The sequence below is a fragment of the Saccopteryx leptura genome, chromosome 1 (assembly GCF_036850995.1).
Source record: "Saccopteryx leptura isolate mSacLep1 chromosome 1, mSacLep1_pri_phased_curated, whole genome shotgun sequence".
NCBI lineage: Eukaryota > Metazoa > Chordata > Mammalia > Chiroptera > Emballonuridae > Saccopteryx > Saccopteryx leptura.
The window spans coordinates 62,611,209-62,638,263 of record NC_089503.1 but is presented as its reverse complement, the minus strand read 5'-3'; the positions used below and the strand labels follow the sequence as shown (position 1 = coordinate 62,638,263).

At 37.1% G+C, this 27,055-nt stretch overlaps 1 protein-coding gene across 1 annotated transcript in view; it reads left to right on the top strand.

Annotated features, from left to right (window-relative positions):
* LOC136389687 (glycerophosphodiester phosphodiesterase domain-containing protein 4-like) overlaps window positions 1-27,055 on the top strand; it is a 146,364-nt gene that overhangs the window by 7,884 nt on the left and 111,425 nt on the right. Inside the window, exon 2 of the mRNA XM_066361496.1 lies at window positions 17,450-17,646. Coding sequence (XP_066217593.1) covers window positions 17,450-17,646 — 197 coding nt within the window. The remainder of the gene's footprint in view (window positions 1-17,449; window positions 17,647-27,055) is intronic.

The window sequence follows — 27,055 nt, the reverse complement described above, 5'->3', positions numbered from 1 at the left end:
TTTAAAGTTTCTTTTTCTGATAGTTCATTATTAGTGTAAAACAATGCAACAGATATCTGTATATTAATTTTATATCCTGTAAATTTTTTTGTCTGTTTGTTTTTGAGAGGAAACAGAGAGGGAAAGAGAGAAACAGGGTGGGGTGGAGCAGGAAGCACCAACTCTCCTGTATGTGCCTTGACCAGGCAAGCCCAGGGTTTTGAACCAGCAACTTCAGCACTCCAGGTCCATACTTTATCCACTGTGCCACCGCAGGTCAGGCTATATCCTGTAATTTTATGCTTTATGGAATTCATTTATCCTAATAGTTTTCTCATGGTGATCTGTATATAGTATCACATCATCTGCACACAGTGAAAGCTTTGTTACATCCCAGGAGACAGACCACAGCAAACCCAAAGTGAATTTTATAAGTTTTATTGCAAACCTGCGCAGGGACTGCAGGCAACCCATGCAAGGGAACACTGCAGCCCCGAGCTTCTAAAATGGCTCCTTTTTATAGGGTGGCTATCTAGGCTGAGCAAGCAAGCAGCATTTACAAGGGCGGGAGGGGTGCGGTTAGCTGACCTCATTCTTGGCTAAGTCTCTAGGGTAGGGGCTTCCTTGATCTGGGTACATAGAGTTCAGTGGAAAATATTGCTACATTTCTAACCGTTGTTTATCTTTTGCCTCCTAGCCATGTACTGGATGTACTCAATTTTCACGGCTGGTGGCCTGCACCGCTTGTCCTGAGATGTCACAAGCTTTACTTCTTTCTTTCTGATTTGGATGCCTTTAACTTGTTTTTTTCTTTTAATTTTTTTAATTTTTAATTTTTCTGTGTTGGATGAGAGTGATAAGAGTGGGGTATCCTTATCTTTTTTCTGATCTTAGTGTCAGGGTATATTAGCTGTGGTTTGTCTTATATAGTCTTTACTATGTTGAGCTAAGTTCTTCTATGCCCACTTTGTTAAGAGGTTTTATCATAGATGGATGCTGGATTTTGTCAAATGCTTTTCTGCATCTATTGAGGTGATTATGTGATTTTTATCTTTTGTTTTGTTAATGCAGTATATAACATTGGTTAATTTGAAAATGTTAAAGCATCCTGCATCTTGTGGTAAATTCGACTTGATCATGGTGTATGATACTTATAATGTATTGTTAAATTTAATTGGATAATATTTTGTTGAGAATTTCTGCATCTATGTTCATCGGGGATATTGGCCTGTAATTTTTTATTTTTTATTTTTTTGTAGTATCTTTCTATGGTTTTGGTATCAAAGTAAAGCTAGCTGTGTAAAATGAGTTTGGAAATATACCTTTTCTTCATTTTTTTTAAAATTTAAGAAGTATAGATATTAACTCTTCTTTAAATGTTTGCTAGGATTCACCTGTCTGGTTATGAACTTTTTTGGGAGGAAGTTTTTTGATTACTGATTCAATTTCATTGCTAGTAATTGGTCTGTTCAGATTTTCTATTTCTTCATGATTCAGTTTTGGAAGATTGTATGTTTCTGGGAATTTATCCACTTCTTATAGGTTGTCCAAGGTATTGGTTTATAATTATTAATAGTAGATTATACTGATTCTTTGTATTATTTTGGTATTGGTTGTAACTTTTATTTCTGATTAACTTATTTGGGGCCCTCCTTTTTTTTTCTTGATGAATCTGGCCTAGGGGTTTATCAGTTCTGTTTATCTTTTCAAAGAATCAGCTCTTAGTTTTATTTATCTTTTCTAAAATTTTTTAGTCTTTATGTTATTTATTTCCACTCTGATCTTTACTACTCTTTCCTTCTACTAACTTGGGGCTTTGTCTATTTTTATTTATTTAGTTTCTTTAGGTGTGAATTTAGAGTGAGATTTTTCTTGTTTCTTGAGGTAGATCTGTATTGCTGTAAATTTCCCTCTTAGAACTGCTTTTGCTGTGTCCCACAGTTTTTGGAATGTTGTGTTTCCAGTTTTATTTGTCTGAAGGTATTTTTAAAATTTTCATTTCTTTGTTTATTCATTGGTTGTTTAATAGTGTCTGTTTAGTCTCCACATATTTGTGTCTTTTCCAGTTTTCTTCTTGTATGATTTCTAGTTTCATACCATTGTGATTGGAAAAGATGCTTGATATTATTTTGGTCTTCTTAAATTTATTGAGACTTGTTTTGTGACATAGCATGTGTAATGTTTCATGTGCACTTGAAAAGAATGTGTATTCTGCTGTTTTTGGATAGAATATTTTGTATCTATTAATTCTATCTGTTCTAATGAAATTTTTAAGATCATTGCTTTCTTATTTATTTTCGTTCTGGATAATCTATCCATCCATAAAAGTGGGGTATTAAAGTCCCTTACTATTATTATATTGCTGTCAGTTTCTCTCTTGATGTCTGTTAATAGTTTAATAGTTGTTTTGTATATTTAGGTACCCCTATGTTGAATGCATAAATATTTACAAATGGTATATCATATTCTTGGATTGACTCTTTTATCATTATATGGTACCTTTCTTTGTCTATTGTTGCAGTATTTGTTTTAAAGTCTTTATTGTCTTATATATGTATTGATACCTCAGCTTTCTTTTTGTTTCCATTTTCGTGGAATATCTTTTTCTATACATTTACTTTCAGCCTGTGTTTGTCTTTGTTTCTGTAGTGGGTCTCCTATAGGCAGTATGTAGATGGGTCTTGTATTTTATCAATTGGCCAACTTATGTCTTTTGTTTGGAGCATTTTATCCATTTATATTTAAATGTTATTGATATGTGTGTATTTATTGCCATTTTGTTCATTTTTTTCTGTTCTTTTCTTGTTCTTTTGCTCTCTTTGTGGTTTGATGATTTTTTTTAGTGTTATATTTGGATTGTTTTCCCGTTATTTTCTTGTGTATTATATGTTTTGGGTTTGTGATTGCTATGAGGTTCATATATATAAAGATAGATATATATGTAATCTCAGTACATTTTAATTTGATATTAGTTTAAGTTTGAATATATTCTACAAGCACTACATTTTTGCCAGTCCCATTTTATATTTTTGATGTTATAATTTATATCTTTTTATTTTGTTTATCCCTTAACTAATTATTATAGTTAGTTTATTTGATTACTTTTGTTTTTTAAATTTTCATACTAGCTTTATAAGTGATTGATCTATTACCTTTCCTGTGAATTTGCCTTTTTTTTTAAGTTATAGTTATAGTCTTGACTTTTCCATTTAAAGAAGTCCCTTTAACATTTCTTGTAAGACTGGTGTAGTAGGAACGAACTCCTTTAACTCTTGGTTGTCTGGGTACTTCTTTTTCTCTTCTTTAATTCAGCATAACCTTGTTGTGTAGAGTATTCTGGGTTTAAACATTTTTCCCTTCCACACTTTGACTATATCATGCATCTGTCTTCTAGCCTGGAAAGGTTTGCTTAAAGATTTTCTGATAAACTCAGGTTTCCTGTGTAGGTAATACATTGTTTTTTATGTATTTAAATGTAGCTGCATTTAAAATACTGTCTTTATTCTTAAATTTAACCACTTTAATTGTAATGTATCTTGGTGTGGTTCTCTTTGGTATCATCTTATCTGGTACTCTCTGGGCCTAGTTGGACTGGGTGTTTGTTTCCTTTTCCAGATTAGGTAATTTTTCTGCAATAATTTTTTTATTTTTATTTTTTAAATACTTCGCTAGAGAGAGAAAGAGAGAGAAAGGGGGAGGAGCAGGAAGCATAAACTCCCATATGTGCCTTGACCAGGCAAACTTGAGGTTTTGAACTGGTGACATCAGCATTCCAGGTCAATGCTTCATCCCCTGTACTACCACAGGTCAGGCCATAATTTATATTTTCTCCTCCTGGAACCCCTATAATATAAATGTTATTTTTCTTGACTAGAGGTTCCTGAAGGTCTTTAAAATTATTTTTTTTTCAACTCAGAGAGAGAGAGAGAGAGAGAGAGAGAAAGAGAGAACCCAAGTAAATCAAATCAGAAATGAAAGAGGGAGGATTATAAGAAGTTAATGCCAAAAAAATATATGACAACAAATTGGACAATCTGGACAAAATGAATAAGTTTGTAGAAACATACAATATTCCAAAACTAAACCAGGAAGAATCACAGAATGAATAGAGAAATTACAACTAGTGAAAATGAAGTGGTAATCAAAACTCCCTTCAAAAATTTAAAATTCACTTCATAGATGAATTTTACCAAACATTCAAAGAAGAACTAACACCTATTCTCAAATTTTTACAAAAAATTTAACAGAAGGGAAGACTCCTAAGCTCATTTTACAAGGCCTGCATTATCCTAATTTCAAACCCAGAAAAATCACTAGCAAGAAAAAAATATATAGGTCAATATCCCTGATGAATATAGATGCTAAAATTCTCGACAAAATATTAGCAAACCAGATTCAACAATGTATTAAGAAGTTCATACATCATGATCAAGTGGGATTTATTGCAAAGATGCAAGGTTGGTACAATATCCACAAATTAATATATATGATACACCACATAAACAAAATGAAGGATAAAAACCACATGATCTTATCAATAGATGCAGAAAAAGCAATCGATAAAATCCAGCACCCATTTATATTAAAAACTCTCAGCAAAGTGGGACTAAAGGGAACATATTTCAATGTAATAAAGGCTATGACAAACCCAAAGCCAACATCATACTCAATGGGCAAAAACTAAAAGTGTTTTTCTTCTGATCAGGAACAGAGTACATGGATATTTGCTTTAACCACTCTTGTTCAACATAGTACTGAAAGTCTTAGCCACAGCAATCAGATAAAAGGAAGTAGAAGGCATTCAAATTTTAAAGGTAGAAGTAAACTTGTCATTATTTGTAGATGACATGATACTGTACATAGAGAACCCTAAAGATTCCACCAAAAAACTATTAGAAATGATAAACTCAGGATACAGTAGCAGGATACAAAATAAGTATTCAGAAAACTACTGCATTTTTATACATCAATAATGAACTATCAGAAAGGGAAACTAAGAAAACAGTTCCACTTACAACTACATCAAAAAAGATAAAATACCTTGAAATAAATTTATTTGAGGATATAAAAGACCTGTACTTGGAAAATTATAAGACACTGAATAAGAACCTAGAGGGTATTATGCTCAGTTGGAGAAAGAAAAGTACCAAATGATTTCTCTTATGTGTGGAATCTAAGGAACAAAATAACAGATTTGAAATGAACTCATAGACACAGAGAGCAGACTGAGGAGTGCCATAGGAAAGGATGTTGGGCTGAGTGAAAGAAGTGAAGGGATTAAGAAGTACAAATTGGTAGTTACAAAACAGTCATGGAGGTATAAAGTACAGCATAGGGTAGATAGTCAATAATATTGTGATAACTACATATGATGCCAGGTGGGTACTGGAAATATTGGCAGGAAAACTTTGTAAAGTATATGATTGTCTAACCATTATGCTATAAATGTAAAACCAATACAACATAATATTGAAAGTAAATAGTAATTGAAAAAAAAATTTTTTAAAGATACCGAAGAAAGAAATTGAAGAAGGTACAAGTAACTGGAAACATATATAATGCTCATGCAAAGGAAAAGTTAACATCATTTAAATGTCCATAGTGCCCAAAGCAATGTATAGATTCAACACATTTCCTACTAAAATTCCAATAATGTATGTCTCAGAACTAGAATAATACTAAAACTTATATGGAGCCACAAAAGATTCCAAAGAGCCACAGAAATCTTGAGAAAGCAAAACAAACTAGGAGGTATCATGCTACCTAATACCAAACTATATTACAAGACCAGAGTAATCAAAACAGCATGGCAATAGACTAAAACTAGACACATAAATCAATGGAACAGGCTTGAGAGCCCAGAAATAAACCCACGCCTTTATAGTCAATTAATATTTGACAAAGGAGGAAAAAATATATAATGGGATAAAGATAGTCTTTTCAAGAAATGGTGTTGGGAAAATTGGATAGATATATGCAAAATAATTGAAACGAAACCATTTTTTTACACCATACACAAGAATAAACTCAAAATGGATTAAAGATTTGGATATTAGACTTGAAACCACTAAAGTCCCAGATAATAAAATCTCAGACATTTTTTGCAGCAATATTTTTTCTGATATCTCACCACAGGCAAGGGAAACAAAAGAAAAAATAAATAAGTGGGACTATATTAAACAAAAAGTTTTTTTCACAGCAAAGGAAACCATCAACAATGAAAAGACAATCCACTGAATGGGAAAACATATTTGTTGATACATCTGAAAAGAGCTTAATGTCCAGAATTTATGAAGAACTTCTAAAACTCAATGTCAGAAAAACAACTCAACTAAGAAATTGGCAAAGGACCTGAATAGACACTTGTCCAAAGAGGACCTGCAGATGGCCTATAGACATATAAAAAGATGTGCAACATCACTAATCATTAGAGAAATGCAAATTAAAACGAGAATGAGATATCACCTCATACCTCTCAGAATGGCTATCATTAATAAATTCACAACAAATGTTGGCGAGGGTGTGGAGAAAAAGGAACCCTCTTGCACTGTTGGTGGGAATGTAGATTGCTGCAGCCACCCTGGAAAGCAGCATGGAGTTACTTTAAAAAATTAAAAATGGAACTGCCTTTTGACCCAGCAATTCCACTTCTGGGAATATATCCAAGGGAACCCAAAATACCAGTTTGAAAGAATATATGCACCTCTATGTTCATTACCGTGTTATTTACACAGCTAATGTTTGGAAGCAGCCCAAGTGCCCATTAGTAGATGAGTGGATAAAAAAGCAGTGTACATTTACACAATGAAATATCACTCAGCCATAAAAAGAAGGAATTCTTACCTTTTTTGACAGCATGGAAGGACCTGGAAAGTATTGTGCTAAGTGAAACAAGCCAGTCAGAGAAAAACAAATACTATATGATTTCACTTATATGTGAAATCAATGAAAAAAAATAAATTAACAAACAAAATAGAAATAGACTCATAGACACAGAACAGACTGATAGATGTCAGAGGGGAAAGGATTTGGGGGCTGGGTAAAAAGTGAAGGTATTAAGCAAACAAAAAAACCCCTCATAGACACAGACAACAGTATATTGATTCCAAGAGGGAAAGTGGGTTGGGGGAGGTAAAAGAGGGGAAAGGTGGTCTAAATAGTAATGGAAGAAGACTTCACTTGAGGTGGTGAACACACAGTACAATATATAGATGATGTATTATAAAATTGTACACTTGAAACCTGTATAATTTTATTAACCAATGTCACCCCAATAAAATTCAATTAAAAATAAATTTCTTTTTGAAAAAAAGAGAATTCTTGTTTTTTTTTGTTCTGTTTTTTTTAAATTTTTTATTTTTTAAAATCTTATTTTTATTAATTTTAATGCAGTGACATGGATAAATCAGGGTACATATGTTCTGAGAAAACATCTCCAGATTATTTTGACCTTTGATTATGCTGCATACCCCTCACTCAAAGTCAAATTGTCCTCTGTCGCCTTCTATCTGGTTTTCTTTGTGCCCCTACCCTCCCCCCGCTCCCTCCCTCTCCTTCCTCGCCCCTTCCCCACCCCTCCACCCCACGCCCTGTTACCATCACATTCTTGTCCATGTCTCTAAGTCTCATTTTTATGTCCCATCTATGCATTGGTTCATATAGTTCTTAGTTTTTTTCTAATTTACTTATTTCACTCCGTATAATGTTATCAAGGTCCATCCATGTTATTGTAAATGATCCGATGTCATCATTTCTTATGGCTGAGTAGTATTCCATAGTATATATGTACCAAAGCTTTTTAATCCACTCGTCCTCTGACAGACACTTGGGCTGTTTCCAGATTTTTGCCATTGTGAACAATGCTGCCATAAACATGGGGATGCATTTCTCCTTCTGGAACCCTTCTATAGTGTCCTTGGGGTATATTCCTAAAAGTGGGATGGCTGGGTCAAAAGGCAGTTCGATTTTCAATTTTTTGAGGAATCTCCATACTGTTTTCTACATAGGCTGCACCAGTCTGCATTCCCACCAGCAATGCATGAGGGTTCCCTTTTCTACACATCCTCGCTAGCACTTATTCTGTGTTGTTTTGTTGATGAGTGCCATTCTAACCGGTGTGAGATGATATCTCATTGTGGTTTTAATTTGCATTTCTCTAATGATTAATGATGTTGAGCATTTTTTTATATGCCTATTGGCCATCTGTATATCCTCTTTGGAGAAGTGTCTATTCATTTCTTTTGCCCATTTTTTGATTGGATTGTTTGTCTTTCTGGTGTTGAGATTTACAAGTTCTTTATAAATTTTGGTTATTAACCCCTTATCAGACATACTGTCAAATATGTTCTCCCATTGTGTAGTTTGTCTTTTTATTCTGTTCTTTTTTTTTTTTTCATTTTTCTGAAGCTGGAAACAGGGAGAGACAGTCAGACAGACTCCCGCATGCGCCTGACCGGGATCCACCCGGCACGCCCACCAGGGGCGACGCTCTGCCCACCAGGGGGCGATGCTCTGCCCATCCTGGGTGTTGCCATATTGCGACCAGAGCCACTCTAGCGCCTGAGGCAGAGGCCACAGAGCCATCCCCAGCGCCCGGGCCATCTTTGCTCCAATGGAGCCTTGGCTGCGGGAGGGGAAGAGAGAGACAGAGAGGAAAGCGCGGCGGAGGGGTGGAGAAGCAAATGGGCGCTTCTCCTGTGTGCCCTGGCCGGGAATCGAACCCGGGTCCTCCGCATGCTAGGCCGACGCTCTACCGCTGAGCCAACCGGCCAGGGCTTTTTATTCTGTTCTTATTGTCTTTGGCCGTGCAAAAGCTTTTTAATTTGATATACTCCCATTTGTTTATCCTGTCTTTTATTTCACTTGCCCGTGGAGATAAATCAGCAAATATATCGCTGCGAGAGATGTCAGAGAACTTACTGCCTATGTTTTTTTCTAAGATGCTTATGGTTTCACGCCTTACATTTAAGTCTTTTATCCATTTTGAGTTTATTTTTGTGAATGGTGTAAGTTGGTGGTCTAGTTTCATTTTTTTGCAGTTTGTTGTCCAATTTTCCCAACACTATTTGTTGAAGATGCTGTCTTTCCTTCATTGTATTTCCTTACCTCCTTTGTCAAATATCAGTTGTCCATAGAGCTGTGGGTTTATTTCTGGGTTCTCTGTTCTGTTCCATTGATCTATGTATGTGCCTGTTCTTATGCCAGTACCAGGCTGTTTTGAGTACAATGGCCTTGTAGTATAGCTTGATATCAGGAAGTGTGATACCTCCCCCTTTATTCTTTTTTTTTAAGATTGCTGAGGCTATTCGTGTTCTTTTTTGGTTCCATATAAATTTTTGGAATATGTGATCTATATCTTTAAAGTATGTCACTGGTATTTTAATTGGTATTGCATTGAATTTATAAATTACTTTGAGTAATATAGACATTTTAATGATGTTTATTCTTCCTAACCATGAGCATGGTATATGATTCCACTTGTTTGTATCTTCCTTGATTTCTTTTATCAGTGTTTTATAATTTTCGGAGTACAAGTCTTTAGTCTCCTTGGTTAAATGTACTCCTAGGTACTTTATTTTTTTGGTTGCAATAGTGAAGGGGATTGTTTCCTTAATTTCTCTTTCTGATTGTTCATTGTTGGTGTATAAAAATGCCTCTGATTTCTGAGTATTAATTTTATATCCTGCCACCTTGCTGAATTCATTTATCAGTCCCAGTAGTTTTTTGACTGAGACTTTAGGATTTTCTATATACAATATCATATCATCTGCAAATAATGATAGCTTTACTTCTTCTTTTCCAACTTGAATGCCTTGTATTTCTTCTTCTTGTCTGATTGCTGTGGCTACGACTTCCAGGACTATGTTGAATAAGAGTGGTGAAAGGGGGCACCCCTGCCTTGTTCCTGATCTTAAGGGGATTGCTTTTAATTTTTGCCCATTGAGTATGATGTTGGCTGTGGGTTTCTCATAGATAGCTTTTATCATGTTGAGGTATGTTCCCTGTATTCCCACTTTGCTGAGAGTTTTGATCATGAATGGGTGCTGGATTTTATCAAATGCTTTTTCTGAATCTATTGAAATTATCATGTGGTTTTTCTCCTTCCTTTCATTTATATGATGAATAACATTGATAGATTTGTGAATATTGTACCAGCCTTGCCTCCCCAGAATAAATCCCACTTGATCATGGTGTATGATATTTTCCATATATTGTTGGATCCGGTTTGCTAATATTTTGTTGAGGATTTTAGCATCTATATTCATCAGGGATATTGGCCTATAATTTTATTTCTTTGTGTTGTCTTTGCCTGATTTTGAAATCAGAATTATGCTCGCCTCATAAAAGGAGCTTAGAAGTCTTCCTTCCTCTTGAATTTTTTGAAATAGCTTGAGAAGGATAGGAGTTAGTTCTTTGAATAGTTGGTAGAATTCACTTGTGAAGCCATCTGGCCCAGGACTTTTCTTTGTTGGGAGTTTTTTGATAACTGTTTCGATCTCATTTGGTGTAATCGGTTTGTTTAGGTTTTCTGATTCTTCCAGACTGATTTTTGGAAGATTGTATGTTTCAAGGAATTTGTCCATTTCATCTAGATTGTCTAGTTTTTTGGCATACAGTTCTTCATAGAATTTTCTTACAATCCTTTGTATTTCTGTTGTGTCAGTTGTTATTTCTCCCCTCTCATTTCTAATTTTATTTATTTGAGTCCTCTCTCTTTTTTTCTTGGTGAGTCTAGTTAAAGGTTCATCAATCTTGTTTACCTTTTCAAAAAAACAGCTCCTAGTTTCATTGATCCTCTGTATTGTTTCTTTAGTCTCTATGTCATTTATTTCTGCTCTGATTTTTATTATTTCCTTCCTTCTACTACATTTAGGCTTTACTTGCTGTTCTTTTTCTAGTTCTTTTAGATGCAGGGTTAAGTTGTTTATTTGAGCTTTTTCTAGCTTTTTAAAGTGTGCCTTTAGTGCTATGAACTTCCCTCTCAGTACTGCTTTTGCTGTGTCCCATAAATTTTGAGTTGTTGTATGCTCGTTATCATTAGTTTCTAGGAATATTTTTATTCTTTCTTTGATCTCATAATCTGTTCGATATTTAACAACCTGCTATTTAGTTTCCATGTGTTTGAGAATTTTTGAGCTTTTCTGTTGTGGTTGATTACTAGTTTCATGCCGTTGTGATCAGAGAAAGTGTTTGATATGATTTCAATCTTCTTAAATTTGTTGAGACCACTTTTGTGCCCTAACATGTGGTCTATCCTAGAGAATGTACCATGAGCACTTGAAAAGAATGTATATTCTGCTGTTTTAGGGTGAAAGGTTCTGTAGATATCTATTAAATCGAGTTGATCTAGTGTGTCCTTTAAGTCTGCTGTTTCTTTGTTAATTTTCTTTTTGAGGATCTATCTAGTGATGTTAGTGGGGTATTAAAATCCCCTACTATTATAATGTTGCTGTTGATCTCGCTCTTTATATCCATCAAAGTCTGCTTTATATATTTAGGTGCTCCTATATTAGGTGCGTAGATATTTATAATAGTTATATCTTCCTGTTGGATTGCTCCCTTTATCATTATGTAGTGGCCTTCTTTATCTCTTACTATGTTCTTTGTTTTAAAGTCCATTTTGTCTGATATAAGTATTGCTACCCCAGCTTTTTTTTCATTTCCATTTGCATGAAATGTTTTTTTCCATCCTTTTACCTTCAACCTATGTGCATCTTTTGTTTTAAGGTGTGTCTCTTGTAGACAGCATATGTACGGGTCCTGTTTTCTTATCCATGCAGCTACCCTATGTCTTTTGATTGGATCATTTAATCCATTTACATTTAGGGTTATTATTGACACATTTATTCTTTAAAGCTGTATTTCTCTTTTGCTGTATTCTTTTCCCCCTTTGGTCTGTTTACACCATGCCCCTTAACATTTCCTGCAGCATTGGTTTGATTGTAATGAATTCCTTGAGTTTTTTTTTGTCTGGGAAACTTTTTATTTCTCTTTCAATTTTAAATGATAGCCTTGCTGGATAAAGTAGTCTTGGTTGTAGGTTCTTGTTCTGCATTACTTTGAATATTTCTTGCCATTCCCTTCTGGCCTCAAGTGTTTCTGTTGAGAAGTCAGATGTCATCCTATGGGGGCTCCTTTGTAGGTGATAACTTTTTTTTCTCTTGCAGCTTTTAATGTTTTCTCTTTATCGTTTAGCTTTGGTATTTTAATTATGATGTGTCTTGGTGTAGGTTTCTTTGGGTTTCTCTTTAATGGAGTCCTCTGTGCTTCTTGGACTTGTGAGAGTTTCTCTTGCATTAATTTAGGGAAGTTTTCAGCTATGATATGATTGAACAAAGTCTCTATCCCTTGTTCTTTTTCTTCTTCTTCAGGAACCCCTATGATGTGGATGTTATTTCTCTTAATGTTGTCACAGAGCTCTCTAAGAGTTTCATCTGACTTTTTGAGTCTCTTTTCTCTTTTCTTCTCTGCTTTCATGCCTTCATTCAAGTTGTCCTCCAACTCGCTGATTTGATCCTCAGTTGTATCCATCCTGTTTTTAATTCCTTCCGTTGTGGTCTTCATTTCTGATATTGTATTTGTCATCTCCGACTGATTCTTTTTTAATATTTCAATATCCTTTTTTATATTTGCTATTTCTTTATTTAGGTGTTCATGATGACCATCCATTGTTGTTCTAAGTTCCCTAAGCATCCTTATAATCATTATTTTAAACTCCGCATCCGGAAGTTTGATTATTTCCATATCACTCAGTTCATCTCCTGAAGGTCTCTCTTGTGGTTTCATTTGGATTGCACTGGTTTTCTCATTATGCCTGGGTATCTGGGTGTTTTCTTTGTAGAGCTGGTTGAGTCTAGGCTTGGTGTTGTCTGTCTCTAGTTTTTACTTGTGTTGATTCTAAGTCTTCTTGGGTTGGCTTCAGCTATTATTTATAATCCACTTTAGGATTTGGGCCGCTTTGAAGTCTTGATTTGTTTGTTTTCTTAACAGGTGATTGTCTTGTTTGCTGATCTCAGCAGGAGGCTTATTTGAAACTGTATCCAGGAATATGGTGGTTGTGACCTGAGGCTTTGAAATCCTCTTCTGCCGGTTAATCCCTCTGGGGGCAGGTTGCTTTCTCAGCTTCAGTAGGGGGAGGTGTATCTCAGATCTCCAGGGAGACCTGAGTTACTGCCCCTTCTCCCCACTTCTTGTTTTCAGCTGTGTCTTGTTGCACTGATTGGAGCTGGAGAGATGTCTGTATCTCTGTGACCTGGAAGTCCTTTTGTATTTTGCTTTGTGAAAGGATCAGCCCCTCCCCCAGTTATGGCCGCCTCCAGCACTGAATGAGTCAGCTTTTTATGTCACCACCTATATTCCTCTCCCCCTCACCATCCGTCTCTCTCTTTCTCCTTTCTTTTTGGAAGACAAGCGGGCTCTTTCAACACTTCTTGTTCCCTGGTCGCCAGGTAAGTGGCTGTGAGCAATATTTACTGCTCTTTATCTTTGGAGTTGAGAGCCCAGCCTCACCGCCCCCACCCCCCCCACCCCCGTTCCAGTAAGCAGGGGAGATTCAGGCACTCCCTACCAGGTTTATTGTGGCTTCTTCTTTGCTCCTTGATTTTTGAAAGCTGTTCTTGTAGTCTAGATTTGGTTTTTCATGCTGATTGTTCATAAATTAGTTTATAATCCAGTTCAGTGGTGTGAGCTGGGAGTCTGTGTGTCTGCCTACTCCGCTGCCATCTTCAGATCTCCGAGAATTCTTGTTTGTTTTTTTTTTTCTTTTTGCATTTTTCTGAAGCTGGAAACAGGGAGAGACAGTCAGACAGACTCCCGCATGCGCCCGACCGGGATCCACCCGGCACGCCCACCATGGGGCAACGCTCTGCCCACCAGGGGGCGATGCTTTGCCCATCCTGGGCGTCGCCATGTTGCGACCACAGCCACTCTAGCGCCTGGGGCAGAGGCCAAGGAGCCATCCCCAGTGCCCGGGCCATCTTTGCTCCAATGGAGCCTCGGCTGCGGGAGGGGAAGAGAGAGACAGAGAGGAAGGCACGGCGGAGGGGTGGAGAAGCAAATGGGCGCTTCCTCTGTGTACCCTGGCTGGGAATCGAACCCGGGTCCTCCGCACACTAGGCCGACACTCTACCGCTGAGCCAACTGGCCAGGGCCTGAGAATTCTTGTTTTAATTTGCTTCTTTATCTGGTGAGAGCTATTGCTTTGTCTTCTGGCTCACTGACTGTTGCTTTTACTTCTTTCATTCTGGTGTTGAAATCCTCTAACATGCTAGTTCTTGCAAGAGCAGTCCTCTTGCAGACTGCCGCTTCTTACTGGCCATGGTAGGGCTGAGGTTGCTGTACTGAGTGGATTGGGTGCAGGGCACTTGCCTCATGTGGTTGTGTATGGCTGTTGCTCATCCCAGTTGTGACATGGCTACTGTGTGTGGTGGGTGTGGCACAGAGCACATCCACTGATTTTAGCAGTCTAACAGGTGGGCATAAAAATAATGTCTACCCTCTACATCACCGGTAAGTTAGAATAAAGTTGCAAAAGTGGCACCTGCAGCATTTCCACCCCTGGAGACATTCTCTGCAGGTTCCTGCAGCCATTCTTTGGCAGCCATTTTAGGACTAGTAAGTGGGCATCCCTCATCAGCTATGTGTGTTGCAAACTGTTGCTTCTGTGCTGGATCACAAAGTGAGTAGGTCTGTGTGCTGGCCCTTTATAGCAGGTTCTTGGTTTCTGTGCTGTATGGGGTGTGGCACAGAGCATGTCCACTGGTATAGCAGGCTACAGAGAGGAACCAAAAATGATACTTGCCAGCTCTATTACCATCATGTTAGAATGAGATTGCAAAAATGGCTCCAGCCAGTGTTTTCTGACCTTGGATAAAGTGTGCAAAGGTTCCAGTGTTTCTGGAAGCCATGTTAGGATAAATAAGTGGGTTTTCCTCACAGGTGGTTTAGGTGCTTTTCAAACTGTTGCTTTTGTGCTGTGGGTCTTTGTGTGAGCATTTTAAGAGCTTGTTTTCCATTTTCTACAGCTCTGTGGTTCCCCTGGATTTAATCCCTATTGATTTTCAAGACCAAACCTATTGGGAGCTTGTTTTTATGGTGCTGGACCCAGGGATTGGGATTCCTGATGTGGGACAGAGTACTTTCACTCCTCCAAAGAAAGTATCATATTTTGGAGATCCCTTCCCACTTGTGGGAGCACACATCTGGGATGACGTTCCCTATGAGTCTCTGCCTCTCTTCTCTGTCTCTATGCATCTTTTTTACCTTTTGTATGAAGGTGCTGTTTATCTAGTTCTAAGGTTCTTTTCAGAGAGAAATTATTCTGTATGTAGCTTTAAATTTCTTGTGACCATGGGAGGAAGTAAGTTCAGGGTTTTCTTACACTGTGACCACAAATTCTTCACTGCTTGCTAATTTTTGATTGGGTGCTAAGGCATTGTGAATTTGGCTTTTTTGGCTGCTTCTTGAATTAAAAATATTCCTGAACTTTATTTCTTGGAAACAGTTTGATTCTTTCAAACTTCACTTTTAAGCTTTGCTAGCCAGACCCTAGCAGCCTTAAATCTATGCCTAGTTTTTTCCACTGCTGTGGCAATACCCTTTTGAGTATGCTACATAGTGCCTCATGTATTACAAAGTTTTTTCTGCTCTGGCGGGAACATGAACTATTGCTGGCCTTTTGTGAGCCCTGGAGATTGTCTCATTACTTTCTTTTGTGGGTTATTTTGGTGGCCTCAAATAATTTGTTCAAAAGCATGTACTGATTAGTATTCAATTGGAGAATCAAAGGGAGACACAGGAGGGAAACCTTACCTTCCCAATCTCCCATTTCTATCTGCTAAATTCAGGGATACTGCCAAGCACCACCTACCTCTGAGTTTCAGTGCTGTATCCTACAAACTATAGAGATTGTAAAGGGGGCATTTATGCTACTCAGTTCTATTGTTTCCCTTCTCTCAAAGATTGCTGCCCATCACTGCCTATTGTCCACAATCTGGAAACTGTTGTTTCATATTTGCTGCAGTTTTTAGTCACTGAGGTGAGAAGGTCGCAATCCCTGTTCTCCGTCTTGGACAGAGTAGACATTCAGACTGTGCACTTTTAAATACAATAGTAGAGTGCCTATCACAAAAAAAAAAAAATAGTGGAGCACAACAGAATGTTTTTCAGGAGCAGAGACTATTGCCTGGGGTTAGGTCCTTTAAAACTGTTTATGTTCGTTTTTTAATAATTTGTCCTTTCCCCATATTTCACACATTCTCTAAAAATTCTATGTATGAGAACAACACTCCATCACAGTAGCATAAGAAAATGCAATAGTGACAATTAGATGTCCCTCAATATTTGTTATTCCTTTTTTTATTAGTAAGAAAATCCCTGTTAGTTAAATATCATGTTCAGTTTCTATAAATGCCCTTCAAATAAAGGGAGGACACCCTTCTTCATTTCTTTCTTCTTCCTACTAGTTAAAATGTGGAGTAATGGACACACTTGAGCAGCCATTTTGGACCCTGAGAAGGAAGCCCTGTGCTTCAGTGGAACAGCAAGATGGACAGTGTCTGGTTCTTAATGACATTGTGAAGCCACATACCACATAATTTGGTCTTTCTACCATTGAAAATTTTTGTTGGCAAAAGAAACAATAATCTTGTCTTTTTTCAGCCATTGCTATTTTGAATATTCAATCAGTGTTAATTGAGACTAACTCTCACTGACTCCATATGGGAGAAGAGAGAAAGGGAAGGGTCAGGCAGGTGTGTGTGTGTGTGAGAGACATATTAGTCAAGGATTTATTTTTCATATATCTCACCCACGCATTGAAGTTCTGAAGTTATTTCAAGAGCATGTAACAGTTTAAAAAACACATTTATATATATATCAGTGGTCCCCAACCCCCGGGCCATGGACCGGTACCGGTCCATGGGCCATTTGGTACCAGTCCGCAGAGAAGGAATAAATAACTTACATTATTTCTGTTTTATTTATATTTAAGTCTGAACGATGTTTTATTTTTAAAAAATGACCAGATTCCCTCTGTTACATTGGTCTAAGACTCACTCTTGATGCTTGTCTCGGTCATGTGATACATTTATCTGTACCACCCTAAAGGCCGGTCTGTGAAAATATTTTCTGACATTAAACCGGTCCGTGGCCCAAAAAAGGTTGGGGACCACTGATATATATTATCTAACGTGATGCTTTCAGCATCGCTTAGTTGGCTAGTACAGAGAATATGGCCCATTTTAGAGGTGAGAAAATGAAGTGGTGCAATGACTGCAATAAATACTCAACCAGTTAGTGGGAAAGGTGGGATGAAGCTCCAGTCTTCAGCATCGAATCCAATGCATTATCTTAGATTATAAAATTTTTTTAAAAATTCAAATTTATTTTTGATAGAATTTTCTATAGAATAGTGGGGTAGGAAACATTTAAAGGCGCTACTAGATCCTCACTGTTTTATTTGTCATTTCAGCAAAAGGGTGTACCATGTTTAAGAAGGTCAACAGGATTGAGGTAAAGGGTCAAAAGAAAAAGAAAAAGCCTAAGTTATGGCTTTTTCATATCTTCAACCACAAATGTGTCATCACCTACATTACTGCCTGCTACAGCTGCCGATGGAAAACCAAGCTGGAGAAGCAATCAAGATGGAAACTCTGCTGCTACTCTGGGGTACAGAGAGACGGGAAGGATCTGGACCACTCCTCCTGAAACAGGGGAACATAGGCTGGTCCCTGACCCCCACAAGGGCTCATTAGTCTCCAGGACTGGGCATGCCAGGGCTCTAACCCTCCCATGAAAGGTCTGCCACAATTTGGGAGCCAAAGTTAACCTTGCTTATTTTCTTTTACTTTTATTCTTCACTTCTCCTTTTCCTTACTAGCTCTTTCTTTATATTATTCATTCACTCACTTTTGCTTTTATTTGTTCAGTGAACCATGAAGAAAAGTGAGGTTTGGGTACAATTAGATGTTTTTATCTAGGGATTACAGGAATGCCTGAATATTTAATTTTCTCTTCATTGTGAGTTTCCCAAAGGAGCTATACTTATGAGGAAAAAAGAGCCACAAGGAAACAAGGTGTTCCTTTATTATTGATCAGGCTAATGCCTGATTTTTCCTAAAGAAGAACTCTGGTAAGGCGGAGGGGTGGCATGTGGCCTAACCTCATTGAGGGCCATAGGCCATATGGTGGGCTACGTAATATAAGTGATGAAATGATGAGCATGCTGAAGCAAGAAGGGGGTGGCCATATCGTGGACTTTCACTTGCAAACATGGTCCAACTATTGTCTGAGATTCTGACCAATTGGATATCTAACTTGTAATGGCTGAGATGTGGAGCACAAGGAAAGGGGTGGAAATGGAAAGTTCTCCCGGTTTGGGCAGGACTGTTCTTCTGTCCCCTGTATCTTTCCTGCCCAGATAGTTGGCTTCTATTCTAGTGCCTAGGGATAACAGAAGTGCCTGGTCCTGGCTGGATGGCTCAGCAGTAGAGCATTAGCCCAGTGTGTGGAAGTCCTGGGTTCAATTCCTGGTCAGGGCACAGAGGAGGAGCAACCATCTCCTCCACCCCTCCCTTCCTTCTTCTCTATCCCCCCCTCCCCCTGCCCCACTGTCATGGCTTAATTGGCTCAAGGGAGTTGACCCTAGGCACTGAGGATAGCTCCATGGCCTTGCCTCAGGCACTAAAATAGCTTGATTGCTGAACAATGGAGCAGTGGCCCCAGATGGGGTTGCTGGGTGAATTTCGGTTGAGGTGCATGCAGGAGTCTGTCTCTCTGCCTCCCTGCCTCTCAATAAAATAAAATTTTAAAAAGGAAGAAAATAAAGAAGTACTTCAGGCATTGTTCCTGCTTTCAAGAAATTTAGTCTACTGAAGGATAAGAGGTACACACACTATGTCACTATGGTGAGAGAAGTGCTATAACTGTGTGTGTGTACATGCACACGTGCACCCCTATCAAAGGAGGGGTTGAAAATAACTGTTTAGAAGGGGAAAGGTGATTAAGAATTGTGGTAAAGAATAGGGGGTGGAAGAAGACATGGTATTGAAGGAAGGGTCAAAGGGCTATAGTGTGAGGTTTATTTTAGGTGGAGCAGGGGATATGAATGGATAAATGATGGGAAATGAAACCAGAGTGGGAGATAGAACAGGTGTTATGTGGTTTTTAGAATTTGACACCTGCCATGTAAGGAGTAAACAGTCCTCCAAAATTCTAAGCTAGTGATGTTGTCTGAACTATATTTTAGAATGATTATTTGATCATGTGGAGGATGCATCAAAAGGAACAAAACTAATGCAGGGAAACATCTGTGCCTTTAAAGGAGCTATGCTTATGAGGGAAAAAAAGCCAGTGGGAAATAAGGTGTTCCTTTATTATTGGTCAGGCTAACTCATGATTTTTCCTAATGAGGAACTCTGGTAAGGCTAGTGGCATGTGTCCTAGCCTCATTGCAATGGTAGTATTCAAGGTAAGAGATGGTGGCCTTGATTAGAGTAGTGATGGTCAAGATGGAGAAGAGTGAATTGATTTGACAGATATTTATTCTGTAGGGATGAAGTCACACAGAGCTATAAAGTAGGACATAGAGGGAAAGATACAGGGAGGCTTCATGGGAATGCTGACATTCAAGGCAATGTGGTATAACTGAAAAATCCCTGGACCAGAGCCCAGGTGCATTTGAGTCCTAATTCCAACTCTGCCCTTGGGCTGGCTGTGTGATCTCCAAGCCTCTCTTACAGCGAGTGAATTGAAGTATTGATAGATAATTCTCCCTGTTTCTTCTCAGGGGAAGGAGAATAGGATATAGCATAAGAACAACGATCTTGCATCTGAGAAAGACTGCCTGGATTCCATTTATAGCTTCACTGCCTATTACCAAATTATAGCTTTACCACTGTGGGACCTTGGGGAGGTTAGTTAACATTCTGGGCTTTAGATTCCTCAATAGAAATCATGGAGATGATAAAAATAGCACCCACCAGTAGGATTTGTTGTGAGGCTAGAAAAGAGAATATGTGGAAAACAAGAGAATAGGGTTAGGCACACATTTAGCACTCAATAAGTATTAACTTTTTTATTAATGTCTTGTAGTCCTTGACTTGTGGAAGAGATCTCCCACATATATAAATGATGGTGCAGGGAATTCTGAACAGTAGAAATAAGGTGGTCAGAAGTCTAGAGATAGTCACGAGTAATGGAGTGGTGATTGCTGGGAAGAGGGCTGATGGAAGAGGCTATAAGGGAGAACAGTGGTGATGAATGGAGATTTGACTTGAGCAGGTGAACACACAGTACAATATACAGAAGATGTAGAATTGTGCACATGAAACCTGTATAATTTTGTTAACCAGTGTCAACTCAATAAATTTAATTAAAAAATGTCCAGAGATGGAGAAGTACAGTTGTGTATTTAGGGAAAAACAAATTTTTAAAAATTTTATTTAAAAAAAATTTATTTAGAAAATGATATTTGACAGGATGATATTGATCAATAAGAGTACATAGGTTTCAGGTAAACATTTCTATAGCATATGAACTCTTGATTATGTTGTATATCCATCACCCAAAGTCAAATCATTTTCCATCACCTTACTTGTCCCTCTTTACACCCTTCCCCAACCCCTCTCTCCCTCCTTTATTTCCCCCACCCCCTCCCCCTGATAACCACTTTACTTTTATCTATGTCCATGAGTCTCAGTTTTATATCCCACCTATGTGTGAAATCATACAGTTCTTAGCTTTTTCTGATTTACTTATTTCACTCAGTATAATGTTCTCAAGGTCCATCCATGTTGTCATAAATGGCAATGGGTCATTATTTCTTATGGCTGAGTAGTATTCCATTATATATATGTACCACATCTTCTTTATGCAATTCTTTATCAAGGAACACTTTGGTTGTTTCCATGTCTTGGCCACTGTGAATAATGCTGTGATGAACGTCAGGGTGCATGTGTCTTTAGGTACCAATGTTTTCGAGTTTTGGGGGTAGATACTCAGTAGAGAGATTGCTGGATCATATGGTAGTTCTAGTCTTTTTTTATATCTTTTTTTAATTCACTTTTTTCAATTTTATTTTAGATTTTATTTATTCATTTTTAGAGAGAAAGGAGAGAGAGAGACAGAGACAGAGAGAAGGGGGAGGAGCAGGAAGCATTAACTCCCATATGTGCCTTGACCAGGCAAGCCCAGGGCTTTGAACCAGCGACCTCAGCGTTCCAGGTTGACGCTTTATCCACTGAGCCACCATAGGTCAGGCCCATAGTTCTATTCTTAATGTTTTGAGAAACCACCATACTTTCTTCCATAATGGTTGTACTAATTTGCATTCCCACCAGCACTGAATGAGGGTTCCTTTTTCTCCACAGCCTCTCCAACACCTGTCTTGTTAATAATAGCCAATCTAACAGGTGTGAGGTGGTATCTCATTGTAGTTTTGATTTGTATTTCTCAAATAGCTAGTGAAGATGAGCATCTTTTCATATATCTGTTGGCCATTTGTATGTCCTCTTAGGAGAAGTGTCTGTTCAGGTCCTCTCCCCATTTTTAAATTAGATAATTTGCTTGTTTGTTGCTGAGCTTTGTGAGTTCTTTATATATTTTGGATATTAACCCCTTATCAGAGCTGTTGTTTGCAAATATCATCTCCCATTTAGTTAGCTGTGTATTTGTTTTGTTGTCCGTTTTTTTGTTGTTGTTTGGTTATTTTGCTGTGCAGAAGCATTTTAGTTTGATATAGTCCTATTTATTTAGTTTTGCCTTTATTTTCCTTGCCTTTGGGGTCAAATTCATAAATTGTTCTCTATGGCCAAGGTCTATGAGTTTAGTACCTATCTTTTCTTGTATGTAATTTATTGTTTCAGATCTTATATTTAGGTCTTTGATCCATTTTGAATTAATTTTTGTGCAGGAGAATGAACGGTAGTCAAGTTTTATTTTTTTGTATGTGGCTTTTCCAGTTTTCCCAGCACCATTTATTGAAGGGGCTTTTTTTCTCCATTGTGTGTTTTTGGCTTCTTTGTTGAAGATGATTTGCCCATATATATGTGGTTTTATCTCTGGGCTCTCAATTCTGTTCCATTGGTCTGTATGTCCAATGGAATGTATGTTTTTCTGCCAATACAGTGCTGTTTTGATTATTGTGGCTCAATAGTAAAATTTGAGTAGAGTAATATCTCTAGTTTCCTTCTTTTTCCTCAGGATTGCTCTTTGGCTATTTGGAGTTTTTTATGGTTCCATACAAACCTGGTAATCTTTTGTTCTATTTTTTTGAAAAATGGTATAGGGATTTTGATGGAATTGCATTAAATTTGTATATTTATTGCTTTGGGTAATATGGCCATTTTAACTATGTTGATTCTTGCAACCCATGAACATGGAATATTGTTTCATTTCACTGTGTCTTTTTCAATTTATTTCAATACTGTTTTGTAGTTTTTAGTATATAGATCCTTCACATCCTTTGTTAAGTTTATTCCCAGGTATTTGTTGTTGTTGCAATTGTAAAAGGAATTGTTTTTTTTGAGTTTATTTTTGAAGTTTCATCATTGGCATATAGAAAAGCAATAGATATTTGTATATTGATTTTGTATTCTGTGACTTGACTGTATTGGTTTATTGTTTCTAATAGTTTTTTGGTGGAGTCTTTGGGGTTCTCCATATATAGGATCATGTCATCTGCAGAAAGTGATACCTTTACTTCTTCTTTCCTGATATGGATGCCTTCTATTTCTTTCTCTTGCCCTATTGCTCTGGCTAAAACTTCCAGGACTATGTTGAATAAGTGTGGAGAGAGTGGGCAGCCTTGTCTTATTCTTAATTTTAGAGGAAAAGGCTTCAGTTTTTTACCATGTAGTATAATATTAGCTAATGGTATGTCATGTATGGCCTTTGTTATGTTAAGATACTTTCCTTCTATTCTGATTTTATTCAGTGTTTTAAACATAAAGGGATGTTGTATCTTATCAAATGCCTTTTCTGCATCTATTAATAGGATCATATGGTTTTTGTTCTTTGTTTTGTTGATGTGGTGTATTATGTTGATAGATTTCTGTATGTTGAACCATCCTTGTGCTCCTGGATTGAATCCCACTTAATTGTGATGTATTATTAATGTGTTGTTGTATTCTATTTACTAGTATTTTGTTTAGGATTTTTGCATCTGATTCATTAGAGATATTGCTCTGTAGTTTTCTGTGTTGTCCTTGCCAAGTTTTGGTATGAGGGTTATGTTGGCCTCATAAAATGTGTTGAGAAATATTGCTTCTTTAATTTTTTTGAAGACTTTAGAAAGAAAAGCACCAAATCTTCTTTAAATGTTTGGTAGAATTCACCAGTGTAGCCATCTGGTTTGGACTTTTGTTTTTGAGGAGGTTTTTGATAGTTGTTTCCATTTTCTCCCCGATTATAGATCTATTTAGGTTTTCCACATCTTTGTGACTCAGTCTAGGTACATTGTATAGTTCTAGGAATTTATCCATTTCCTCTAGGTTGTTGAATTTGGTGGCATATAATCTTTCATAATATTCTCCTCTGACCCTTTGTATATCTATGATGTCTGTGGTAATTTCTCCTTTTTCATTTAGGATTTTGTTTATCTGAGTCCTTTTTCTTTTTTCCTTAGTGAGTCTAGCCAGTGTTTTTGTTTATTTGTTAGTTTACAGAGACAGAGAGAGAGTCAGAGAGAGGGATAGATAGGGACAGACAGGAACAGAGAGAGATAAGAAGCATCAATCATCAGTTTTTTGTTGCGACCCCTTAGTTGTTCATTGATTGCTTTCTCATATATATGCCTTGACTGTGGGCCTTCAGCAGACTGAGTAACCCCTTGTTTGAGCCAGCAACCTTGGGTCCAAGCTGGTAAGCTTTGCTCAAACCAGATGAGCCCACGCTCAAGCTGGCAACCTTGGGATCTCGAACCTGGGTCTTCCACATCCCAGTACAACGCTCTATCCACTGCACCACTGGCTGGTCAGGCTAGCCAGTGGTTTGTTGATTTTATTGATCTTTTCAAAGAACCAGCTCTTTGTTGTATTAATGTTTTCCTAGGGTTTTTTTTTTGTTGTTATCTATTTCATCTAGTTCTGCTCTAATTTTTACTATTTTCTTTCTTCTGTTGACTTTGGGTTGCCTTTGTTTATCTTTTTTTCTAATTCTTTAAGATGTGATGTTAGGTTGTTAACTTGGGATTTCTCTTGTTTCTTGATATAAGCCTGTAATGATAGAAACCTTCCTCTTAGTACTGCTTTTTCTGCCTCCCAGAAATTTTGATATGTTGTGTTGTCATTTTCATTTGCCTGTGTATATCTTTTGATGTCTGCTTTTATTTTTTCTTTGACCCAGTCATTTTTTAGAAGTATGTTGTTTAATTTCCACATTTTTGTGAGTTTCTTTACTTCTTTTTTACAGTTGAATTCTAATTTCAAAGACTTATGATTAGAAAACATTCTTGGTATAATTTCAGTCTTTCTGAATTTGTTGATGTTAGTTTTGTGGCCCAACATATGGTCTATCCTTGAGAATGTTCCATGCACACTGGAAAAGAATGTATAATCTGATATTTTGGGATGATATGTCCTGTAAATGTCTATTATATCCATTTGGACCAGTGTGTTGTTTAAGGTCAATATTTCTTTATTGATGTTCCATTTGGATGATCCGTCTAAAGCTATCAATAGTGTGTTGAAATCTCCATGTGTGATTGTGTTTTTGTCTGCTTCTTTTTTTATGTCTGTTAATAGATGTTATATATTTTGGTGCTCCTTGATTTGGTGCATATATATTAAGGAGTGTTATGTCCTCTTGATACAATGCCCCCTTTATCATTATTAAATTTCCATTTTTGTCTCTGGTTACCTTTGTTGTCTTGAAGTCAACATTGTCAGATAGGAGTATGGCTACACCTGCCTTTCTTTGGATATTATTTGCTTGGAGAATTGTTTTCCAACCTTTCACTTTGAGTCTACTTTTGTCCTTGCAGCTTAGATGGGTCTCTTGAAGGCAGCATATAGTTGTGTTTTGCTTTTTAATCCAATTTGCTACTCTGTGCCTCTTTATTTGTGAGTTCAGTCCATTTACATGTAGTGTAATTATTGATATTTGAAGATTTCCTATAGCCATTGTATATGTTGTTTTCTGGTAGCTCTGTGTCTTATTTGGTTCTTCTAATTTTTGTTTCTGTCAGTTGTTTTTGTTTGGTGTCATTCCATACTGCTTTCCCCCATTTCTTATTTTTTTAAGCTGTGTGTTTCAGTAGTGGGTTTTTTTTGTGGCTGTTTATCATTAGGTTATTAAAAGAAAAATGTTCATATGTACAAGTCTTTGTCTTATGAATGCTCCTGCACTCCATCCTCCTTTGCTACTGCAGATCTTTATCCTCTCCCCTTTTCTGTTATTGTTGTCATAGATTATCCTTTTTTTTTATTGTGACCTTGTTGGAGCTTTTACTTGTAGTTTTGATTTGTATTGTTTTTTTGTGTGTCAGGTTGAATAAACCCCTTGAATATTTCCTGCAGTGGGTGTTTTCTGGTGATAAATTTCCTCAGCTTCTGTGTGTCTGAAAAAGTTTTATTTCTTCATATTTTAAGGATAACTTTGATGAATATAGTATTCTTGGATGCTAATTACTCTCTTTTAGTACTTTGAATGTTTGGGTCCACTCTCTTTTGGCTTATAGAGTTTCTGCTGAGAAATCTGATGATAACCTAATAGCCTTTCCCTTATATGTTCTGTTCTTTTTTTTTCCCCTAGATGCCCTGAAAATTCTTTCTTTGTCATTAATTTTTGACAATTTTATTATGTTGTGCTTGGAGTAGGTCTGTTGGGGTTGAGGTAACTTGGCATTCATTTGCTTCTTGTATTCCAGGCTCTAACTCTTTCTATAGGCTTGGGAAATTGTCATCAAATATTTGTTTGAATAGGCTCTCCATTCCTTTTGCCCTCTCTTCTTTTGATATACCCATTATTCTTATATTGCTCTTTCTGATGGAGTCAGACAATTAATGTAGAGCTCTCTCAGTTTTTTTAATTTGTGAGTCTCCTTTTCTGTCTGTAGTATCTCTAGCTGCCTGTCTTCAATGTCATTGATTCTTTGTCTGGCTTATTCTATTAGCCAACCTTGTTACCTCAGTTTTCAGTTCATTATTGAGTTCTTCATCTCTGTTTTTAAAGTTTCAGTCTCCTTGGTGAGGTATTCGTTTTGTTTTCTGAGCTCATTTTGTTACCTATTGGTGTCTTCTCACATTTCACTGAGTATTTTTGGAATTTCAATTTTGAATTATCTATCATTTAACTCCCAAGTTTTCCACGTGATTGAAACTTTTTATCTGGAGATTTTTCATTTTCTTTGTGAACTACATCTCTGTCTTGTGTAGCCATGGTATTTGATTTCTTCTTCCTTGATGACATTTGGGAGTAATGTTGTTAAGAACCCTCACAAAAAAGAAAACCAACTAAAGGAGTGAAAAATTTAAAAATACAATAAAAAATGTAAAAATTGAAAAAAATCATACTGAGTAAGGAAGAAAAACCACAGGAAAAATACAAAACCAAAAATAAATAAATAAAACACCTAGAAACAAAATAAGAGAAAAATATATAAAAATTAAGGAAAATAAATTCAAAAGAGGGAGAAAGGATAAAAGAATAATGAGTAAAAAAAAAAAAGAAAAAAGAAAAAGTAAAAAATGATGGAAAAAAAGGAAAAATAAATTTTGGTTTTGAGATGTTTCTTCCAGTAGGTGTCACTGTGTTACAAATTTTATCTGTGAAGTTCCTGGTCTGTCCTTCACTGAGATGTTGCTGTCTAGATGATGTAGGTGGGGCTGTAGTCATGGTGGGTAGGTCGGGTGTGTAGTGAGGGCTTTAGACTTTGGCTTTATGGCTTTGGCTTTCTAGCTTTACAGCTCTAGCAATGGCTATCTCAGGCTTAAGGGCACTCCTTCCTATGTCTAAGTAAACCCAGGAACCAGATGCAGAGCACCTCTGTTCTTCAGAGGAGAGAGTAGCTCTGGAGAGCTAGCTCTGGGGTTCGTATCTGCCACTCTCCAAACAATGAGGTGAGGGAGGTGGGATCTGG